This window comes from Salvelinus namaycush, chromosome 1, assembly GCF_016432855.1.
Source record: "Salvelinus namaycush isolate Seneca chromosome 1, SaNama_1.0, whole genome shotgun sequence".
Classification (NCBI taxonomy): domain Eukaryota; kingdom Metazoa; phylum Chordata; class Actinopteri; order Salmoniformes; family Salmonidae; genus Salvelinus; species Salvelinus namaycush.
This window is the reverse complement of record NC_052307.1, coordinates 52,980,906-53,004,745: the sequence shown is the minus strand read 5'-3', so window position 1 is coordinate 53,004,745 and position 23,840 is coordinate 52,980,906. Positions and strand designations below refer to the sequence as shown.

Genomic DNA, 23,840 nt, shown 5'->3' with positions numbered 1-23,840 from the left:
CAACCCACTCCAATTTGCATACCGCTCATCTACAGAAGATGTAGTCTCAATTACACTCCACACTGCCCTCTCCCACCTGGACAAAAGGAATACCTATGTGATAATGCTGTTCATCGACTACAGCTCAATCAATGTTCAACACCATAGTGCCCTCCAAGCTCGTCAACAAGTTCGGGACCCTGGGACTGAACACCTCCCTCCGCAACTGGATCCTGGACTTCCTGACGGGCCAACCACATGTGGTGAGAGTAGCTAACAACACCTCTACCATGCTGACCCTCAACCTGGGGCTGCCCTGGGCTGTGTGCTTAGCCCCCTCCTGTACTCCCTGTTTACCCACGACTGTATGGCCACACACAACTCCATCATCAAGTTTGCTGACGACACGATGGTGGTAGGCCTGATCATCATCGGCGATGAGACAGCCTACAAGGAGGAGATCGGATACCTCTCTCTCAACGTCAGCAAGACCAAGGGGCTGATCATGGAATACAGAAAACCGTGGGTGTGTACATCCCCCATCCACAGGGCCGCAGCGGAGACAGTCAAGAGCTTCAAGTTCCTCTGTGTCCACATCACTGAGGACTTAACATGGTCCACTCACACCAATACAGTCATGGAGAAGGCAAGGCAGTGCCAGAGGGTGGTGCGGACAACCCATCGCATCGCTGGGGGTGAGCTCCCAGTCATCCAGGATGTACATGCCGGGTGGTGTCTGAGAAAGGCCCGGAAAATTGCCAAAGACTCCAGCCACCTGAGACATGGACTGTTCTCCAAGCTCCCATCCGGCAGGCAGTACCAGTGCATCAAGGCACAGACCAACAGACTAGTATACAGCTTCTATCCCCTGGCCACAAGACTTAAAATGGCTAACAGCTACTGCTCTCCCTCTCCCACAGCTTATCCACACTGACTATGCCCATCCACAGGTCTCTACCCACTCAGACACACACACACCTTCCCTGTCACTCTTACTCAAAACACCCATTACTGACGCCACACACTTACACCCACATGCACACACCCCCTCACAGCTACGCTGCTGCTAAAATTATTATTGATGAGATGTATTACTACCATTACACAGCTGTTCATAGATTATTGATTTCCATAACCATTAGTATTTACCATATCTTGCTACTGGTCACTATCACTCCAGTTTACATGTATATAATACCATTAGTATATTACCATAAGTATTTATATATTCCTGTTACCAGTCACTTTTCAGACCTGTTTCCATGTATATCCTACTACCAGTCACTTTTATGTATAAACCTACCTCAACCACCCCAGTATCCCTGCATATTGAATAAAGGTACTGGCTCTGACATCTATATACACTAGCATTCTTGTGTTTCTTCAACTTATATCTTACTTGTGTTTTTTTAATTATATTTGATTATTTTAAATCTCACACTAATTATCAAGGAACCCACCACGTACAACCCTAAATCCGTAAACATGGGCACCCTCATAGATATTATCCTGACCAACTTGCCCTCCAAATACACCTCTGCTGTTTTCAATCAGGATCTCAGCGATCACTGCCTCATTGCCTGCATATGCTATGGATCCGCGGTCAAACGGCCACCCCTCATCACTGTCACACGCTCCCTAAAACACTTTTGCGAGCAGGCCTTTCTAATCGACCTGGCCCGGGTATCCTGGAAGGATATTGACCTCATCCCGTCGGTAGAGGATGACGGGTCGTTCTTTAAAAGTAATTTCCTCACCATCTTGAATAAGCATGCCCCTTTCAAAAAATGTAGAACTAAGAATAGATATAGCCCTTGGTTCACTCCAGACCTGACTGCCCTCGACCAGCACAAAAACATCCTGTGCATCGAATAGTCCTCGCGATATGCAACTTTTCAGGGAAGTCAGGAACCAATACACGCAGTCAGTCAGGAAAGCAAAGGCTAGCTGTTTCAAACAGAAATTTGCATCCTGTAGCTCTAACTCCAAAAAGTTTTGGGACACTGTAAAGTCCATGGAGAATAAGAGCACCTCCTCCCAGCTGCCAACTGCACTGAGGCTAGGAAACATTGTCACCACCGATAAATCCACGATAATCGAGAATTTCAATAAGCATTTCTCTACGGCTGGCCATGCTTTCCTCCTGGCTACCCCAACCCCGGCCAGCAGCTCCGCACCCCCGAAGCTACTTGCCCAAGCCTCCCCAGCTTCTCCTTCACCCAAATCCAGATAGCATATGTTCTGAAAGAGCTGCAAAACCTGGCCCGTACAAATCAGCTGGGCTAGACAATCTGGACCCTCTCTTTCTAAAATTATCCGCCGCCATTGTTGCAACCCCTATTACCAGTCTGTTCAACCTCTCTTTCGTATCGCCCGAGATCCCTAAAGATTGGAAAGCTGCCGCGGTCATCCACTCTTCAAAGAGAGTGACACTCATGACCCAAACTGTTACAGACCTATATCCATCCTGCCCTGCCTTTCTAAAGTCTTCGAAAGCCAAGTTAATAAACAGATCACTGACCATTTCGAATCCCACCGTACCTTCTCCGCTGTGCAATCCGGTTTCCGAGCTGGTCATGGGTGCACCTCAGCCACGCTCAAGGTCCTAAACGATATCATAACCACCATCGATAAAAGACAATACTGTGCAGCAGTCTTCATCGACCTGGCCAAGGCTTTCGACTCTGTCAATCACCACATCCTCATCGGCAGACTCAACAGCCTTGGTTTCTCAAATGATTGCCTCGCCTGGTTCACCAACTACTTCTCAGATAGAGTTCAGTGTGTCAAATCGGAGGGCCTGTTGTCCGGACCTCTGGCAGTCTCTATGGGGGTACCACAGGGTTCAATTCTCGGGCCGACTCTTTTCTCTGTATATATCAACGATGTCGCTCTTGCTGCGGGTGACTCCCTGATCCACCTCTATGCAGACGACACCATTCTGGCCCTTCTTTGGACATTGTGATAACAAACCTCCAAACGAGCTTCAATGCCATACAACACTCCTTCCGTGGCCTCCAACTGCTCGTAAACGCTAGTAAAAACTAAATGCATGCTTTTCAACCGATCACTGCCCACACCCGCCTGCCCGACTAGCATCACTACTCTGGACGGTTCTGACTTAGAATATGTCGACAACTACAAATACCTAGGTATCGGGTTAGACTGTAAACTCTCCTTCCAGACTCACATTAAGCATCTCCAATCCAAAATTAAATCTAGAATTGGCTTCCTATTTCGCAACAAAGCCTCCTTCACTCACGTCGCCAAACATACCCTCGTAAAACTGACTATCCTACCAATCCTCGACTTCGGCGATGTCATTTACAAAATAGCCTCCAACACTCTACTCAGCAAACTGGATGCAGTCTATCACAGTGCCATCTGTTTTGTCACCAAAGCCCCATACACCACCCACCACTGCGACCTGTATGCTCTCGTCGGCTGGCCCTCGCTAGATATTCGTCGCCAGACCCACTGGCTCCAGGTCATCTATAAGTCTTTGCTAGGTAAAGCTCCGCCTTATCTCAGCTCACTGGTCACGATAACAACACCCACCCGTAGCACGCGCTCCGGCAGGTATATCTCACTGGTCATCCCCAAAGCCAACACCTCTTTTGGCCGCCTTTCCTTCCAGTTCTCTGCTACCAATGACTGGAACGAATTGCAAAAATCGCTGAAGTTGGAGATTTATCTCCCTCACTAACTTTAAACATCAACTATCTGAGCAGCTAACCAATCGCTGCAGCTGTAAATAGCACATCCAATCTACCTACCTCATCCCCATATTGTTCTTATTTCGTTTTTGCTCTTTTGCACACCAGTATTTCTACTTGCACATCATCATGTGCACATCTATCACTCCAGTGTTAAATTTCTAAATTGTAATTACTTCGCAACTATGGCCTATTTATTGCCTTACCTCCTCATGCCGTTTGCACACACTGTATATAGACTTTCCCCCCCCCTATTGTGTTATTGACTGTACGTTTGTTTTTTCTATATGTAACTCTGTGTTGTTGTTTGTGTCGCACTACTTTGCTTTATCTAGGCCAGGTCGCAGCTGTAAACGAGAACTTGTTCTCAACTGGACTACCTGGTTAAATAAAGGTGGGGGGGAAAAAAAAAAAATATATATATATATGATCTATATTATTATCACTACATTGTTGGGAAAGAGCTCTCAAGGTAAGAATGAATTTGACTAATGTTTTACACCCGTTGTATCCTGTGCACGTGGCAAATAAAGTTTCATGTTGTGTTACGGTGTGGAGGATTGGGAGTTTGCGTCCTGGTTGGGACAGAGTTTCCACTTGTGTCACCCGTGTGTGTGTGTGAGTGAACGCGTGTTCATGCAAACGTCTGTGCATAATTAAGGGTCAACACTTACCACTCTCAGCAGCCTCCTCTGCTCCTTGAAGGTGGCGCAGCAGCCCAACACTCCCGTCACCATGACGATGGCCCCGGCAAGGATTAGGATATAAGCGGAGGCGGCGTAGGTCGCGGAGGAGAGCAGGCTGATGTAGTCGCTCTTCTCCACCAGCGTCCAGATGCCCACCGCCATCACCACGCCCCCTGCCAGCTGGGAGGACAAAGTACAGAGGAAGAATTAGACACATAGGCTAGTAGGTAGTGGGCTGACACCGAAAACAGTGAAGTTGCTCGATCTACGTCGAGGGAGGAGCTGATTTTTTGTATACGACAATGAAATATTCTTATGATTACTGTAAAATTTGTTGTCACCTTCAATTCTTCCAAAAAAGTACATTTGAAAAAGTATAATCTCAAAAGTCTTCAGGAAAACTTGCAAACTGCTAAACTTGGAACCAATTAGAACTCCTGCACATACCCCTCTTGATGAAGGCAGCCAATGGCCTGCTTCTAAGATGGAAACACAGCCTCTGATCTGCTTTCAGTGTGTTAAGAGGATCTAACGTTAGCTCCCAAAGACTGAAATAAGATATCGGTTTTCGAGTGCACTTGAAATATGCAGCATGCAATATGAATGGTCTTGATCATATGGAGAGTTAACTATTGAAAGCTCGCCAATGTTACAGTTGACTAGCCAAGCCAACTAATACTGTAAATGTCAATGTGCCTGCTCAGGAAGCTAGTGTTTCATTAGCAATCTCTGTCCGTGAATTCAATAAAGAACAAAGAACTAGCTGCAGGCTTAAATAAACATGCAATCAAATAATTAGCATAGAAACCCAAATAAATGCATGTAGATAGAAAGATATACAGAGCATTCGGAAATTATTCAGACCCCTTAACTTTTTCCACATTTTGTTATGTTACAGCCTTATTCTAAAATTGATCAAAATAAATGTTTTCCTCAATCTACACACTATAACCCATAATGACGAAGCGAAAACAGGTTTTTCAAAATGTACCTTATTTACATAAGTATTCAGACCCTTTGATATTACTCAAAATTGAGCTCAGGTGCATCCTGTTTCCATTGATCATCCTTGAGATGATTCTACAACTTGATTGGAGTCCACCTGGGGTAAATTCAATTGATTGGACATGATTGTGAAAAGGCACACACCTGTCGATATAAGATCCCACAGTTGACAGCGCATATCTGAGCAAAAACCAAGCTATGAAGTCAAAGGAATTGTCCGTAGAGCTCAGAGACAGGATTGTGTCGAGGCATAGAACTGGGGAAGGGTACCAAAACATTTCTGCAGCATTGAAGGTCCCTAAGAACACAGTGGCCTCCATCATTGTTAAATGGAAGAAGTTTGGAACCACCAAGAATCGTCCCAGAGCTGGCCGTCCGGCCAAACTGAGCAATCTGGGGAGAAGGGCCTTGGTCAAGGAGATGGGAGAACCATCTCTGCAGCACTCCAGCAATCAGGCCTTTATAGAGTGGCCAGATGGAAGCCCCTTCTCAGTAAAAGGCATATGAGATCAGATCATGAGAAACAAGATTCTCTGGTCTGATGAAACCAAGATTGAACTCTTTGGCCTGAATGCCAAGCATCACGTCTGGAGAAAACCTGGCACCATTCCTATGCTGAAGCATGGTGGCAGCACCATGGCAGCACCATGCTGTAGGGATGTTTTTCAGCAGCATGGACTGGGAGACAGTCAGGATCAAGGGAAAGATGAACGGAGCAAAGTAGAGAGATCCAGAGCACTCAGGACCTCAGAATGGGACGAAGGATCACCTTCAAACAGGACAACGACCCTAAGCACACAGCCAAGACAACACAGGAGTGGACAAGTTTCTGAATGTCCTTGAGTGGCACAGCCAGAACCCAGACTTGAACCCGATCGAACATCTCTGGAGACCTGAAAATAGCTGTGCAGCGACGCTCCCCATCCAACCTGAGAGCTTGAGAGGATCTGCAGAGAAGAATGTGAGGAACTCCCCAAATACAGGTGTGCCAAGCTTGTAGCGTCATACCCAAGAAGGCTGTAATCGCTGCCAAAGGTGCTTCAACAAAGTACTGAGTAAAGGGTCTCAATACTTACATAAATGTGATCAGTTTTTTTTATTTTTATACATTTGCAAAAATATCTAAAAACCTGTTTTTGCTGGGGTATTGTATGTAGATTGATGGGCAAAATGTTGTTTAATCCATTTTAGAATAAGGCTGTAATATAACAAAATGTGGAAAAAGTGAAGGGGTACTGCATGCTAGAATCAGTGGTGGGAAAAGTACTCAATAGTTATACTTAAGTAAAAGTAAAGATACCTTAACAGAAAATGACTTAAGTATGACTTGAGTAAAAGTCTAACAGTGTTAGGTTTTATGTATACTTAAGTATCAAAAGTAAAAAGTATAAATCATTTCAAATTCCTTATATTAAGCAAACCAGACAGCACCATTTTCTTGTTTTTATTATTTACAGATAGCCAGGGGCACACTCCAACATCATTTACAAACGACAACCGAAGCATGTGTGTTAACTTCTTATGGCTGGGGGACAGTATTGAGTAGCTTGGATGAATAAGGTGCCCTGCCTGCTACTCACGCCCAGAAGCTAAGATATGCATATTATTAGTAGATTTGGATAGAAAACTCTGAAGTTTCTAAAACTGTTTGAATGATGTCTGTGAGTATAACAGAACTCATATGGCAGGCAAAAACCTGAGGAGAAATCCAACCAGGAAGTGGGAAATCTGAGGTTTGTAGATTTAAGTAATTGCCTATCCAAGATAGTGTAAATTTGGTCCGATTGCACTTCCTAAGGCTTCCACTAGATGTCAACAGTCTTTAGTACCTTGTTTCAGGCTTCTACTGTGAAGGGGGAGCGAATAAGAGCTGTTTGACTAAGGGGTCTGGCAGAATGCCACGAGTTAAGTCACGCGCGCAGCAGTGAGAGCGAGCTGCGTTCCCTTTCATTTCTAAAGACAAAGGAATTGTCCGGTTGGAAGATTTATGATAAAAACATCCTAAAGATTGATTCTATACATCGTTTGACATGTTTCTACGAACTGTAATGGAACTGTTTTGACTTTTCGTCTGGAATAAGTGCCTGCGCCTTGTGAATTTGGATTTGTGAACTAAACGTGCGAACAAAAAGGAGGTATTTGGACATAAATTATGGACTTTATCGAACAAACATTTATTGTGGAACTGTGTTTCCTGGGAGTGCATTCCGATGAAGATCAAAGGTAAATGAATATTTATAATACTATTTCTGACTTCTGTTGACTCCACAACATGGCGGGTATCTGTATGGCTTGTTTTGGTGGCTGAGCGCTGTACTCAGATCATTCCATGGTGTGCTTTCGCTGTAAAGCTTTTTTGAAATCTGACACAGCGGTTGCATTAAGGAGAATATATCTTTAAGGGAGTCCACCAGATCAGAGGCAGTAGGGATGTTTTCTTGATAAGTGCATGGATTTTACAATTGTTCTGGCCTGCTAAGCATTCAAAATGTAATGAGTACTTTTCAATGTCAGGGAAAATGTATGGAGTAAAAAGTAAATCATTTTCTTTAGGAATGTAGTGAAGTAAAAGTTGTCAAAAATATAAATAGTAAAGTACAGAACAGGACACAGGAGAGCTGAATAGATTATGTGAGAAAAAAGTGAGACAAGAAGGAATACAATAAACCATAATAGCAAAGGAATGTAGTTTGTGAGTTAGAAAATGAACATCCTGAAATTATCCTACTCCAACTATTGACAGGGATAATGTGGCATTTCTTATTTGTCAGTATGAATGAAATTAGACGGTCCTGCCTTGATGACTGTATTAGCTTTACACTACTTGTCCTACAGATTTCTTTAGTCTTAAATTATTACTTGGAACAAACTGATAGCTGAAACGGCCCTTGTCCCTGAATGACATGCTAGCTAGTGATAAAGCCCCAGTACCTTCAGAAAGTATTCATACACCTTGATTTATTCCACATTTGGTTTTCCAGCCTGAATTTTTAAAAAAAAAACATGATTTTAGAAATCTTAACAAATTTATTGAAAATTAAATATGGAAATCTCATTTACATAAGTATTCACACCCCTGAATCAAGACATGTTAGAATCACCTTTGGCGATTACAGCTGTGAGTCTTTCTGGGTATGTCTTGAAGAGCTTTGCACAACTGGATTGTGCAATATTTGCTCATTATTCTTTTGAAAATTCTTCAAGATCTGTCAAATTGGTTGTTGATCATTGCTAGACAACCATTTTTAAGTCTAGCCATAGATTTTCAATCTGATTTAAGTCAAAACTGTAACTCAGCCACTCAGGAACATTCACCATCTTCTTGGTAAGCAACTCCAGTGTAGATTTGGCCTTGTATTTTAAGGTTATTGTCCTGCTGAAGGGTGAATTAATCTCCCAGTGTCTGGCGGAAAGCAGACAACCAGGTTTTCCTCTAGGATTTTTCCTGTGCTTAGCTCCATTCCGTTTATTTTTTATACTGAAAAATGTCCCAGTCCTTAATTAATGATTACAACCATAACATGATGCAGCCACCACTATGCTTGAAAATATGGAAAGTGGTACTCTGTAATGTGTTATATTCTATTTGCCCCAAACATTACTCTTTGTATTCAGGACAAAAAGTGAATTGCTTTGCCACATTTTTTGCAGTATTACATTAGTGCCTTGTTGCAAACAAGATGCATGTTTTAGAATATTTTATCCTGTAGAGGCTTCCTTCTTTCCACTCTGTCAATTAGGTTAGTATTGTGGAGTAACTACAAATTTGTTTATCCATCGTCAGTTCTCCTATCACAGCCATTAAAACACTGTAACTGTTTTAAAGTCACCGTTGGGCTCATGGTGAAATCCCTGAGTGGTTTCCTTCCTCACCGGCAACTGAGTTAGTAAAGACTCCTGTATCTTTCTAGTGACTGGGTGTATTGACACACTTTCCAAAGTGTAATTAATAACTTTACCATGCTAGTTGTTGTAGTTCTTGAGTGGCTTCACTGCAAGTATATTGTATGTTTTGGATTCAATAAAATAAAAAAACTTTACCATGCTCAAAGGAATATTCAATGTCAGATTTTTTTAACCCATCTACCAATAGGTGCCCTTCTTTGCGAGGAATTGGAAAACCTCCCTGGTCTTCGTGGTTGAATTTGTGTTTGAAATTCACTGATCGACCTTACAGATAATTGTATGTGTGGGGTACAGAGATGAGGTAGTCATTCCAAATCATGTTAAACACTATTAATGCACACAAGAGTGAGTCCATGCAACGTATTATGTGACTTGTTAAGCAAATGTTTATTCCTGAACTTATTTAGGCATGCCATAACAAAGGGGTTGAATATTTATTGACTAAAAGACATTTCAGCTTTTCATTTTTATTAAATTTGTAACATTTCTTTTGATGGAAATTGATCAAAAATGTATCACTAGCCACTTTAAACAATGCCACTTAATATAATGTATATGTATATACTGTACTCGATACCATCTACTGCATCTTGCCTATGCCATTCTGTACCATCACTCATTCAGATTTGATTTTCTAAAAACATAATTCCACTGACATGATGGGGTATTCAAAAAATTTAAGTCAAGGGGTGTGAATACTTTCTGAAGGCACTGTATCTGCTCCTGCTAGCTAGCAACATATCTACTTGTTGTAACTAGCTATCTAACGAGCAAGATAGCTACATTACTACGGTGGCTGCATTCTAAGTTGCGAGTAATTTTACAGCTTGCATTGATAGTATCCTCTTTCTATAACTAAATAGTTAGATTACAAATAAATAAAAAATACTTTATCTGAGAAGTTTGTCGGCGGAAGATATCTCTCGAGCACGGATAACGTGATTGGCAGACATTATCAGCAGAGATAGTACCATGGATAGTACACAATGTTTGATTGGTTTACAGTTCAGTACTCATCTGCCAATCGATTAGACAACCTTTTTAAACGTGTATTTTTCCATATATTGACACCTCCTATGTGTTTTAATCAAATCAACTATATTCACTGAGCTTGTCTGATGCTTTAAGCACACTCCTTAACTATATAATTAAGACACACAAATGACTAGAGGGAGTCCAACCAGCAATTGATTTGATTGTTTTTAGGTCGTGGATGAGAAAGTTTACTTATCATTTCCAAATGTTTAGGTCAGTTGTATGCTGCTTAACGATCTATTAACAGCAAGGGTTGCATTAAATAGGCTCAATATTTTTTACTGATGCATTTGCTAATATTTAATTGATGCGCACAAAAAACAAACAAAAGCATTCACTTTGAGAATTGATAGGCTACATATAGGCCATTCATATATAGCTTATGCACAGCACAGTTCAATTTGCCGAATCTGTTGTTTTCTTGCGCAAACCGTGAGCAACACCTGTCAAACACAGACATTTCTCTGAAAACACAGGGATGTTGATTCGTACGGGACTAGAATAACTGTAGCTTATTCTTTTTTTTTTTTTTTATCCCATTTTCTCCCCAATGTTCGTGGTATCCAATCGCTAGTAATTACTATCTTGTCTCATCGCTACAACTCCCGTACGGGCTCGGGAGAGACGAAGGTTGAAAGCCATGCGTCCTCCGAAGCACAACCCAACCAAGCCGCACTGCTTCTTAACACAGCGCGCCTCCAACCCGGAAGCCAGCCGCACCAATGTGTCGGAGGAAACACCGTGTACCTGGCCCCCTTGGTTAGCGCGCACTGCGCCCGGCCCGCCACAGGAGTCGCTGGAGCGCGATGAGACAAGGATATCCCTACCGGCCAAACCCTCCCTAACCCGGACGACGCTATGCCAATTGTGCGTCGCCCCACGGACCTCCCGGTCGCGGCCGGCTGCGACAGAGCCTGGGCGCGAACCCAGAGACTCTGGTGGCGCAGTTAGCACTGCGATGCAGTGCCCTAGACCACTGCGCCACCCGGGAGGCCTCATCTGTCATTTTTAGTCCCGTCCGAATCTGACATGTCAGTAATTTTTACATGGCCGTAGAGTAACAATTCCACTCAGAATAAGCTACAGTTGGGCCTCCCGGGTGGCGCAGTGGTCTAGGGCACTGCATCGCAGTGCTAACTGCGATGCAGTGCCAATGTTTATTCATCTCTAATAATAATAATAACAACGAGATCAAGAAAAAAGAGCATTAGTAAACATATGATTTTTCTGACAATTTGGAACATTGTAAACAAATCAAAAAAGTGTAAATCCTTTATTACAGTAAAACAAAGAAGAAAAATTTGTGAAATTCTTTATTTGACATCATTGCGTGAGGCTTGGTGCTCACGGAATCAGTAGGCTATTAAACAAACACTCAAACAAGCAACAGAAGCAGGATGTCTTATTTCTGTAGATATATTGTTGATAAAGCCAGCCACATTTAACATTTAGGCTATTGATTATAGACCTAATTAAGTTGGTTTCCTCTCTCCTCACTTTTCTTAGACAATAAGGCAAGGGCTGTTTTCTCATCTCCTCATTCTGCTGCTGCCTCCGCTGCATTGTTCTCAACACCAATATGCTGGTTAACTTTGCTATTATGCACAACGCAACATGGTCTAGGAAAAGACGGCAATTCAACAGCGGACTGATGTGTTCCTGAATTGCGGACAGCGACCACTATCCAACATGGGAAAGTGCATTTGTTATAAAAACATAGTATTTTTATTGGTGTTGCACCATTGTTCTTAACGTAATATAACCATATACAGTTGAAGTCATAAGTTTACATACACCTTAGCCAAATACATTTAAATTCAGTTTCACAATTCCTGACATTTAATACTCGTAAAAATGTCCTGTCTTAGGTCAGTTAGGATCACCACTTTATTTTAAGAATGTGAAATGTCAGAATAATAGTAGAGAGAATGATTTATTTCAGCTTTTATTTATTTCATCATATTCCCAGTGGGTCAGAAGTTTACATAAACTCAATTAGTATTTGGTAGCATTGCCTTTAAATTGTTTAACTTGGGTCAAACGTTTTTGGGTAGCCTTCCACAACTTTGGAAGTATGCTTGGGGTCATTGTCCATTTGGAGGACCCATTTGCAACCAAGCTTGAACTTCCTGACTGATGTCTTGAGATGTTGTTTCAGTATATCTACATAATTTTCCTACCTCATGATGCCATCTATTTTGTGAAGTGCACCAGTCCCTCCTGCAGCAAAGCACCCCCACAACAAAATGATGCCACCCCCGTGCTTCACGGTTGGAATGGTGTTCTTCGGCTTGCAAGCATCTCCCTTTTTCCTCCAAACATAACAATGGGCATTATGGCCAAACAGTTCTATTTCTGTTTCATCAGACCAGACATTTCTCCAAAAAGTACGATCTTTGTCCCCATGTGCAGTTGCATACCGGAGTCTGGCTTTTTTATGGCGGTTTTGGAGCAGTGGCTTCTTCCTTGCTGAGCGGCCTTTCAGGTAATGTCGATATAGGACTCGTTTTACCGTGGATATAGATACTTTTGTACCCGTTTCCTCCAGCATCTTCACAAGGTCCTTTGCTGTTGTTCTGGGATTGATTTGCACTTTTCGCACCAAAGTACGTTCATCTCTAGGAGACAGAACGCTTCTCCTTCCTGAGCGGTATGACGGCTGCGTGGTCCCATGGTGTTTATACTTGCGTACTATTGTTTGTACAGAGGAACTTGGTACCTTCAGGCGTTTGGAAATTGCTCCCAAGGATGAACCAGACTTGTGGAGGTCTAGAATTTTTTTTCTGAGGTCTTGGCTGATTTCTTTTGATTTTCCCATGATGTCAAGCAAAGAGGCACTGAGTTTGAAGGTAGGCCTTGAAATACATCCACAGGTATACCTCCAAATGACTCAAATGATATCAATTAGCCTATCAGAAGCTTCTAAAGCCTGGAATTGTGATAGATTATTTCACTTATAATTCACTGTCTGTAAACAATTGTTGGAAAAATTACTTGTGTCATGCACAAAGTAGATGTCCTAACCGACTTGCCAAAACTATAGTTTGTGAACAACAAAATTAGTGGCGTGGTTGAAAAATTAATTTTAATGACTCCAACCTAAGTGTACGTAAACTTCCGACTTCAACTGTACAATTTCAGTAGCACGTCTCGGACTGATGGACTATGCCATCCCCACGGCCTCCACAATGGATCAGTCCACTACTGCCAACAGCCTATCGACCAAACAAATGACCAGCCGACTAAATGGGGTAAGCCCTACAAATATGTAAAAAACACTTCCTCCCTTGACATAGATCGATCATCTCGAAAACTAAAGCAGATAGCTTGCTACAGCCCACCACCTACAGTGGCAAACAAATAAACCACTGTCACCTTCAATTCTTATAGGCATTCATTCTTATGCAGTATTAAATACTGTGGAATAGTTCCCATGATGTTAATGAAGATGGCAGTATTTGGTGTGTATTCTTCATTAAACACAACATTACAGGCCTTATCAACTTACAAAATACATCACCATCCACAGTTTGAATATGATGAAAAGCGGTTAAATCGACCGTATACTACATTTACACTTGTACATCAGCAGATGTTGCAGCACTGCACCAAAAAAAATGTGTCCCTGTGCCAACTCAATCACTTACACAGCTACTGATATCCTTGTAATGCAGGGTCATTCATTCACTAAGAAGGGAGCAGAGGAGATGGGCGGCTATACACTCGATGTGAATGAAATATACACAAACACATTCACTGGGAAGCACAATTGTGTGCTTCCCAGTGAATGTGGGATGGAATGCCTGGTGGTGTTGTGTTGGTCTGTGGACACCAGAAAGATACAAAAAAACATATTTCTCAGAGGGGTTGTCCTCCCAGCATGAAAGTCACATGCAGGGAGACAGACTCACCCAGAAGAGGAAGTTGAATGTGAATAGGAGATACTTCAGACAGACGGTCCCGCATGTTTCCTTCTTCTCGTCGTACGCTGTCGCTGGTGCCCCCATGCTGCAGGAGAAAGAGAGAGGTGGGTTTGAAAGGTTCAAATAGTTAACCTTAATCTGTTGTTGTTTCTTTTAGGGCCAGTTTCCCAGACACAGAATAAGCCTATTTTTGCTATCACAGATTGTTCTGGCAAGTCTCAAATAAAAACTTTATTGGAGGAAGGATGTTTAACATGCTTTTTACTAGTGGTGCAACTGATCACAAAACTCACGGTTCGGATCGTATCACAGTTGAGTCACAGATCGGATAATTTTTTCGGATCAGCAAAAAAAAAAAAAGAAGGGAGACAAATATAACTTTGCTTTCCATTTATTACTTAAAGAACACTTAAAGCAAGGAACTTTTCAATGTTTAAAAAAAATCTTAAAAGTCAGGCATGATACCTTCTTCCTTTGAACAATAGTGAATAAAAAAATGAAAGCAAAGCAGACTTGAGCTTATAACTTCAAATTATTTTTCATAGAACTATAATTGTGGCAATAACATTTAATAAAAAACATTATTATTATTTCAAATAAAAAATGGATGATTCTAATAGCAAATGTCATAGACTAAGATTAGACTGCAGTATATTTATTATTTAAGTAATTCACTCTTATTTTTGTATATATTTTTTAACCTCTTCAGTGGCCACAATCTCAGTGGTAAGATCACTGTATGTCCTCCGGTGTAGGGCAGGGTCTAGGTGAGACAGGGACTTGAACCTTGGATCCAGTGCAGTAGATCTATGAAGGTAGTCCTGTACATTTGGGGGGTATCTGGGGTTCAGTTCCTCTCTAATGGCAGCCTTGACATCTTTAGTGATGGTGCCGTCTTCCTCACTTGGGGCCATGGATTGTAGAATCCTTGTTTTCAGAGGTAGGATCATGGACACAGATGGTGCAGTTTCAGTGCTCAATAGGGTTGTAACCGTTTTGAGGGGTTTGAGCACCTGGAGGACCTCCTCTGCCACTTTCACGTCATTGTCAGACAAGGTGACGGTCTTTATTTTTATTTTTTCAGGGTCTCGTCTGTCAGTGCAGAGTATACAGCTGCCTGCTGCTCAAGATAGCGCTCCAACATGTCATAAGTGGAGTTCCATCTTGTTGTGACATTGTGTATGAGCTTGTGGGTCGGTAGCTGTAGCATTTCTTGCTTGGTCTTAAGCACATGAGCAGCTGTTGTGTGTCAGTGGAAAAAGGAAACCACCTTCCTGATTCTCCCAAGGAGGCGGTCCATCTGGTTCACTGAGATTCCCCTTTGGGATGCTAAATTGATCATATATGCAAAGCAAGCTATCTCTGGCCCCAGTCCAGCTTCTATCACTGCATTTACTTGGTTCTTGGCATTATCTGTGGTGATTGGGATATTGCTATTGGGCCTATCTAGCTTCCACTCTGCTACTGCTCCGAGCAGTACCTGCGACAGATTTGTCACTGTGTGACTCTCATAAAGGGGGCGTGTCTGTAGCACCGGACTTCGCATCTCCCACTCCTCTGTGGTGTAGTGAGCAGTCACGTAGCTTTCCGTTGCCCTGGAGGTCCACCCGTCTGTGGTGAGGGGACTTCGTAGCGTGGCTCAAGCACTTTCACCATATTTATAAACCCTTCACTTTCCACAACAGAGTATGACCTCATGTCTGCAGCGATAAACATCCCATTAGATTTGGTGATGGCTTTTGTCCAGTCTGATTCTGCAGCAAAGGGCTGCTTAAATGCCGCGGGGAGAAGTTGTTGTGTCTTGGCTGAGTTGGCTCCCGTCACTGACACACCAGGGTGATGACGCTTTAAATGTGTGGCCATGCTCGATGTATTTCCATGATCATACGGCTTTCTTGTGGCACAATGCCTACACACAGTAATGGTGTTGTCCACCACCCTTCTTCCGTCATCATATTTGACAGTGAAGCCAAAATGCTCCCATACATGACTTAAATGAAGAGAGAGGCTTTTCCAGTTCTTCAGCTCCTCTGCTAGCCATGGCTGTCACTGCTCTTTTTTCTTCTTTGCAACGCGAGCATCCAGGATTGATTCGTTGGGATTCGACATGCCCCGTTCACGTGAACAGTACACGCAACTGCTTAAAAAAAATAATCAAATCAACCTTCAGAGCAAAACACAACACGCATCTCTTATCTTTATCTTTTCACTGCAACGCTGCATCGAGATTTAGGGAATTACTACTTTAAAAAGTAACAGCGGCAGTAAAACTGTATTTCACACGATGATGGTTAAACTTTGCAATTGATTTGCGGTTCACATGCATACCGAACCGTGGGGGGTGATATGTAAGGATCAACTACAGTCCGTACACCACCACTTTTTACAGTGCCTTGCAAAAGTATTCATCCCCCTTGGTGTTTTTCCTATTTTGTTGCATTACAACCTGTAATTTAAATTGATTTTTATTTGGATTTCATGTAACGGACATACACAAAATAGTGAAATGAAAAAAATAACTTGTTTCTTCGAAGCGGGGCGAAGAAGGTGTTTCTCTTAACCGGGAGCGAGGCGTTAGAGTCCACGACGTGGCTGGCTTTCCCTTTCTAACACCTGATCGCCTGGAGTCCCAGCCACATACGTCTTGTGTCTGAGCCATTTAATTCACACATGGTCCTGTATAAACACAAACTCACCTTCATGACAACTTCCTTCACAACCGCTCTGCGAAGCGCAAGAAGTATGAATGCCCTGACTTCTGGCTAGGCCGTATCATGCACGGCCAAAGGAGATGTCGGATTGACCTTGCAGCGCCTTGAACTCAACAGTCAAGTCCAGACCTGCCCTCTCCTCCTCCTTCTGCCAGCCTTCTCTCTCTCCCACACACATGCCGTACCAGAGTGTACTAGTCTAAGCTTTCTGTAACACTAATATAAGAGCCTTCTCTACTGTAATTTCACTGCCTTCTCTACACTGCTCATGCGCCGCCCGCGCACATACACACACACAATTGCATTAATACAAAATGCAAGACAGCCTCCTCTAGCCTACTGTAACACTGCAAGTCAACTTGGCCGGCCAGCCTGGGGTAGAGGTTACATAGCAAGCAACAGCTGTGGAAAGACGTATTTGCTTTGTGCTCTACTGAACTGTTTGAATGGGCTTTTATTCACTAGAACAGTGATCACAGCAGTATCATGCGTTCTCATGCTGCATGATCTGACCGTTACCGTCGTATACTGTGAGAGTGCATATTTGATTAATGCGACAAATAATATATTTGGATTCATGTCATAAAAGGTAATATCTATAACATTATCTTATTATGCTATACGTACAGTAGCCAAAGCTATTTCTTATGGAATAACTTTTCTGGCATCTCATATAGAGAAGTCCATATGCAGCAACTCATTAAGTTCACCATGCTTACATTTGGCATTAGTAGACAATGTAGGTTACTTCATCAAGCATTCATGGTTTTACAGTGTGTGTAGGCCTATATTTGTGTGGGGGTCTGTCGACTGAACCTGCCCGGTGTCTGTTCACCATCTGTTAGGGTGGGTCCCTTTAGTGTCCCTGTCAATTAAATTCAAACAAACCTTTGACAGGAACTCATCATTGTATTATGTACATAAACAGAGCCACTGAGTAAAGTTAACTGTGTGCAAAGGAGGAGCACAACGCACTAAAGAGGTCAAACTTAAATCCCAAATCTGAGATACAAAATCATAAAGGCTCTTTCAATACACAGGGTTCAACACTTTGAAAAAATACAGTACCGGTCAAAAGTTTGGACACACCTACTCATTCAAGGGTTTATCTTAATTTGTACTATTTTCTACATTGTAGAATAATAGTGAAGACATCAAAACTATAAAATAACACATATGGAATCATGTTGTAACCAAAAAAAAGTGTTAAACTAATCAAAATATATTTTTTATTTGAGATTCTTCAAAGTAGCCCCTCTTTGCCTTGATGACAGCTTTGCAAATGTTCACATTTTGAACACTGAAATCACCTTTTTCCTTAAACCTTAATGGAATCGCCTACCGCTCAATACAAGACCGCTGACAACCAGACATACTCCAGACACACCACACCTGTCTGAAATAGGCTCATAACCAATGAGTAGTCACTGACTTGTCTCCGGTGCATGACAGATCATTAAAGTATTTGAATGCTTTGAACCCTTTCAGTTCAGGGCATGTTTAGTACTTGAAGGAATATGGTTTCTTTTGTCATTTGTATACTTTTATATTGGCTATAGGCCTGTGTTTAGTCAAACTATTATTAATTAGATTAATGAGAAATAAAAACAATAATTAATACATGGGGTATTGTGCAAATGACTGGCACCATATTTATTGCAGTGTACAATAGTTTGTCAACAATTCCAGACACATTTATTTTGATGGGGTTGTAGAGAACTCAATTGAAATACCTAATTGAAACTCCATTAATTATAATTAGATCTTTTGAATGACATGCAAACTGTCATACAAAATAGGCTACATGACATAAAGAACTAACAAAAATAAGTTGGAATATAAACAATGTTCTAAAGCAGTGTTCCCCAACTGGCGGACCGGCAGGGGATTTTAACTGGCCCCCCAAGTTCTCATACAGCAAATCAGTTCCAATGGATTTTAATTTTGGAAATCTGTTCCAAAGTATTACCACACATAGAGATATACAGTGCCTTGCAAAATTATTCATTTTTATTTAACCTTAATTTAACTAGGCAAGTCAACTAGGAACAAATTCTTATTTACAATGACGGCCTACCCCGGCGAAACCCTAACCCGGACGATGCCTGGCCAATTGTGCGCCCCGCGCTATGGGACTCCTAATCACAGCCAGTTGTGATACAGCCTGGAATCTAACCAAGGTCTGTCGTGACGCCTCTAGCACCGAGATGCAGTGCCTTAAACCGCTGCGCCACTCGGGAGCCCCAAATATTCAGACCCTTTGGATTTCTTCACATTTCATTGTGTTACAAAGTGGGATTAAAATGCATTTCATTGTTATTTTTGATCAATAGAAATTAAAAAACTAAAATATAGTGGTTGCATAAGTATTCAGCTCCCTGAGTCACTACATGTTAGAAACACCTTTGGCATCGATTACAGTTGTGAGTCTTCTTCGGTAAATCTAGAAGTTTTGCACACCTGGATTGTGCAATATTTGCCCATTATTCTTTTCAAAATTCTTCAATCTCTGTCAAGATGTTAGGGATCATGGCTAGACAGCAATATTTTTAAGTCTTGCTATATTTTACTGTTCGGTTTATGTGTTACCCCTTGGCAGCAGAAAGCACGGCATTGATTTTCACTACACAGACGATACACAACTTTACATTTCTGTGTCACCAGAGGATTTTAGCTCCACAGATAAATTAGACTATATTAGTGATTTAAATACTTAGATGGCTCACAACTTCCTTCAGCTAAATCAAGACAAAACCAAAGTGCTTAATATTGGAGCCAAAGCACAGAGAGAGAAACTGGCCGCATTTTAATTCACAGGCAATAAAGATAAAACACCAGGTAAAAAACCTAGGTGTCATTTTAGATTCTGAACTCAATTTTGAATCACACATTAGGAATGTAACCAAAATAGCTTTTTACCACATGAGAAACATTGCCAAGGTGTGTCTGTTTCTATCTCAGGCTGATACAGAGAAACTCATCATTGCTTTTATTACAAGCAGGCTTGACTACTGTAATGCTCTCACATCTGGTATATCCAAGAAATAAATTGGTCAACTGAAAAACATACAGAATGCTGCAGCATGGGTACTGAACAAGACCAGAGTGAGAGCACACATTACACCGGTTTTAAAGTCTCTGCACTGGCTTCCTGTGAGTTTTAGAATTAATTTTAAGATTCTTCTATTGGTTTTTAAATCAATCCACGATTGTGCACCCCATTACATATCAGACAAGATTTGGAGTTATGTACTCAGTAGGTCCCTCAGGTCCTCTGTAACTGGCCTTTTAACTATCCCAAAGCCTAGGCACAAGATGCATGGTGAGGCAGCCTTTAGATGCTATGCCCCCTGACTCTGAAAAAGAACCTGAGGGCTGAAACTTTGGACATTTTTAAAAGAGATCTTAAAACATATTTTTAGCTTCAGCTTTTTTAGTGTTTCAATTTTTATTATTTTCTTTTTTATCCTCTGTTATTTCTGTTTGTATTTTTATAGTTTTTTCCTGTGAAGCGCATTGCATTGTTATCATGTCTGAAATGTGCTATATACATAAAGCTTGATATGATTGATTTTCCAGCAGATTTAAGTCAAAACTAACTTGACCACTCAGGAACATTCACTGTGTTCTTGGTAAGCAACTCCAGTGTAGATTTGGCCTTGTGTTGTAGGCTATTGTCCTGCTGAAAAGGGAATCCCTCTCCCCCAGTATTTGCCAATGTCAAGCATACTCATACCATGATGCAGCCACCACCATGCTTGAAAATAAGGAGGCAGTTACTCAGTGATGTGTTGGATTTGCCCCAAACATAAGTCTTTTTTTGCAGTATTACTTTAGTGTCTTGTTGCATACAAGACGCTTTAGCGCCTTGTTCCATACATAATGCAGGTTTTGGAATATTGGTATTCTTCTTTTCACTCTGTTATTTAGGTCAGGGTACCATACATCGCTGAGCAGTTTCATTCCTGATTGCAGCTCAGTTCAGAAGGACGACTATCTTTGATGTGTCTGGGTGGTTTAATATATAATCCACAGCATAATTAATATTAAAAACGTAACCATGCTTAACGAGATATTTAATGTCTGATTCGTTATTATTATCAATCTACCAATCACTGCCCTTCTTCATGAGGCTTTCAAAAAGCTCCCTGGTCTTTGTAGTTTAATGTATGCTTGAAATTCAATAATTGATTGAGGGACCTTACATATGTTGTATGTACGGGACAGAGCAAGAGTTAGTCATTAAAAAAAGAATGTCAACCCCTATTATTTTACACAGAGTCCACATACCTTGTGATTTGTTAAACCACACTTAACTCCAGAACTAATTTAAGATTGCCTAAACAAAGGGATTGAATACTTATGCGACGACTATATTTTCGTTGTGAATTGTGTATTTACTCCCCCCCCAAAGAAAAAACAATTATATATTTTAAATCCCACTTTGTAACACAATAAAATGTAAAGAATTGCAAAGGGTCTGAATATTTTTGTAAGGCACTGTATGTGACCGTATACAAATTTCATAACGATTAGAAATGTTTGTTTTAGTCAAATATTATATTTGTTTGGGCTTCTTGCGTTCAATTTGCAGTCTACGAATTATTTGTAATTATGTTCCGGCCCCTGACCATCTGCTCAATAAAAAAATCGTCCCGCGGCTGAATCTAGTTCAGTTACCCTATTCTAACGAATATTTGGCATACCTAATCTCAGCAGCTGACTGCATATGTCCGATTCACAAAGAAAATATAATTGCTGTGTTCCTGTGAGCTAACATAGCCTACATGCTAGCTAGACAACAATACTTTTCCCGCAGTAAAACGTTCAAATTGACATGTTAACCCTGCTTGGTATCACTAAAACAATAAATAATGAAATATGTTGCCTTAGAATCCAAAACGTTTCTGTGAATTGTAACATGTTTGCTGTCGAACACGCTAATGTGTTAGCTACAAAGTAACAAGCTACCTACCTGCTGCTGTGTTACAAGTAGCAAGGCGTTGATGTATCCAAAATAATAGATATAGATGTTTAAAACTAGTTTTTGTTCGTTTTCATTCCGAACTCTATTTTTCAGGGAGTCCTTCGATAGTCCAAACCAGAGAGGGGTAAGCGTAAAATGCTAAACTAATGAGTAGTTAGTCCGCTGGGGTCTATGACTGTACAGTAAGTAGGTCGTGTTGACTCCACCCAATCACTTTGATTTTTTCCTACCCTGTGGCGCAATAGAACAGTTCTGTTCCTGGTTGCTGCTGGGCAATTCCATGGACACGGATGTGCACTGAGAGTCAGATTTTTCACTTGAAGATATGTCAAACAAAAACTATTTGTTTCAAAGTTTAACAAACCATAGGCTACAACTCTATGCACAAGGACTACTTTTAATCATTTACACTGGACATTTTTCATAACACATTTACTGAAAGAACTGTGTAGATGCAAAGTTTGTTAACAGAGTTAAAATAAAACCTCCCTGCATTCTGTGTCCACGTTTCCCGAAATTGTTGTTATATATCTTCTCTGAATTAAGATTCAAGGGTGTCAGCTGGCCATGACATGACACATTGACTCTATTTTGCTTATTTTTTAAATTTTATTTTTTATTTAACCAGCTAGGCTAGTTGAGAACAAGTTCTCATTTGCAACTGCGACCTGGCCAAGATAAAGCATAGCAATTCGACACATACAACAACACAGAGTTACACATGGAATAAACAAAACATAGTCAATAATACAGTAGAAAAATAAGTCTATATACAATGTGAGCAAATGAGGTGAGATAAGGGAGGTAAAGGCAAAAAAAGGCCATGGTGGCGAGGTAAATACAATATAGCAAGTAAAACACTGGAATGGTAGATTTGCAGTGGAAGAATGTGCAAAGTAGAAATATAAATAATGGGGTGCAAAGGAGCAAAATACATAAATAAATAAATACAGTAGGGGAAGGAGTAGTTGTTTGGGCTAAATTATAGATGGGCTATGTACAGGTACAGAAATCTGTGAGCTGCTCTGACAGCTGGTGCTTAAAGCTAGTGAAGGAGATAAGTGTTTCCAGCTTCAGAGATTTTTGCAGTTCGTTCCAGTCATTGGCAGCAGAGAACTGGAAGGAAAGACGACCAAAGGAGGAATTGGCTTTGGGGGTGACCAGTGACCATTTAACTACAGTTAGTGAAGTGGATTTACACCACGTAACAGAATTGCGGAAACTGAATTTCATCATGGGTCCCTGATTTGTACCCAGAAATGCATCATTATGAATACCATTTTCTTCATGGAGATGCATCCTAAATAGCTACACAAAAATATAAATATGCAATATCCTGCTTTGCATTCTTGGGTATTATTCTACACACTGGCTATTATTTTAATGAGCTCTGCCCCCAAATATGACCACATTTGGTTGGTCTGGTTCGGACCAAATCTGAACCAATTATAGAGGTCTATGTTTCACAAGTTTGCACATCAAAGTCACATACGGCCGTGATTGGGAGTCCCATAGGGCAGCGCACAATTGGCCCAGCGTCGTCCGGGTTTGGCTGGGGTAGGCCGTAATTGTAAATAAGAATTTGTAATTAACTGACTTTCATAGTTAAATTAAAGCATCCCTCCACAAGCCAACACCACTTTGACACTCAACAAACTATGTGGGACCATAAACAAACAAGAAATGGCTCACCCAGAAGCAGCATTTCTGGTGGGCTGAGACTTTAATGCAGGGAGTCTTAAAACTGTTCTACCTCACTTTTAACAACATGTCTCCTGCTCCACTAGGGGCGCTAAAACTCAAGACCACTTTTATTCTACCAACAGAAATGCCATCCCTCCTCCTCCCTTCAGCAAATCTGACCATGATTTCATTCTCTGCAGTGATGCGCT

The 23,840-nt window shown here is 41.3% G+C and overlaps 1 protein-coding gene across 1 annotated transcript in view; it reads right to left on the bottom strand.

The window, feature by feature from the left end:
* The window catches only part of LOC120055768 (CD151 antigen-like), a 39,001-nt gene extending 16,854 nt beyond the window's left edge, over positions 1-22,147 (bottom strand). Inside the window, exons 1-3 of the mRNA XM_039003722.1 lie at positions 21,937-22,147; positions 14,239-14,335; positions 4,370-4,561 (exon numbers count right to left, since the gene is read on the bottom strand). Coding sequence (XP_038859650.1) covers positions 4,370-4,561; positions 14,239-14,334 — 288 coding nt within the window. The 5' untranslated portion in view covers position 14,335; positions 21,937-22,147. The remainder of the gene's footprint in view (positions 1-4,369; positions 4,562-14,238; positions 14,336-21,936) is intronic.
* Between the last annotated feature and the right edge of the window lie 1,693 nt (positions 22,148-23,840).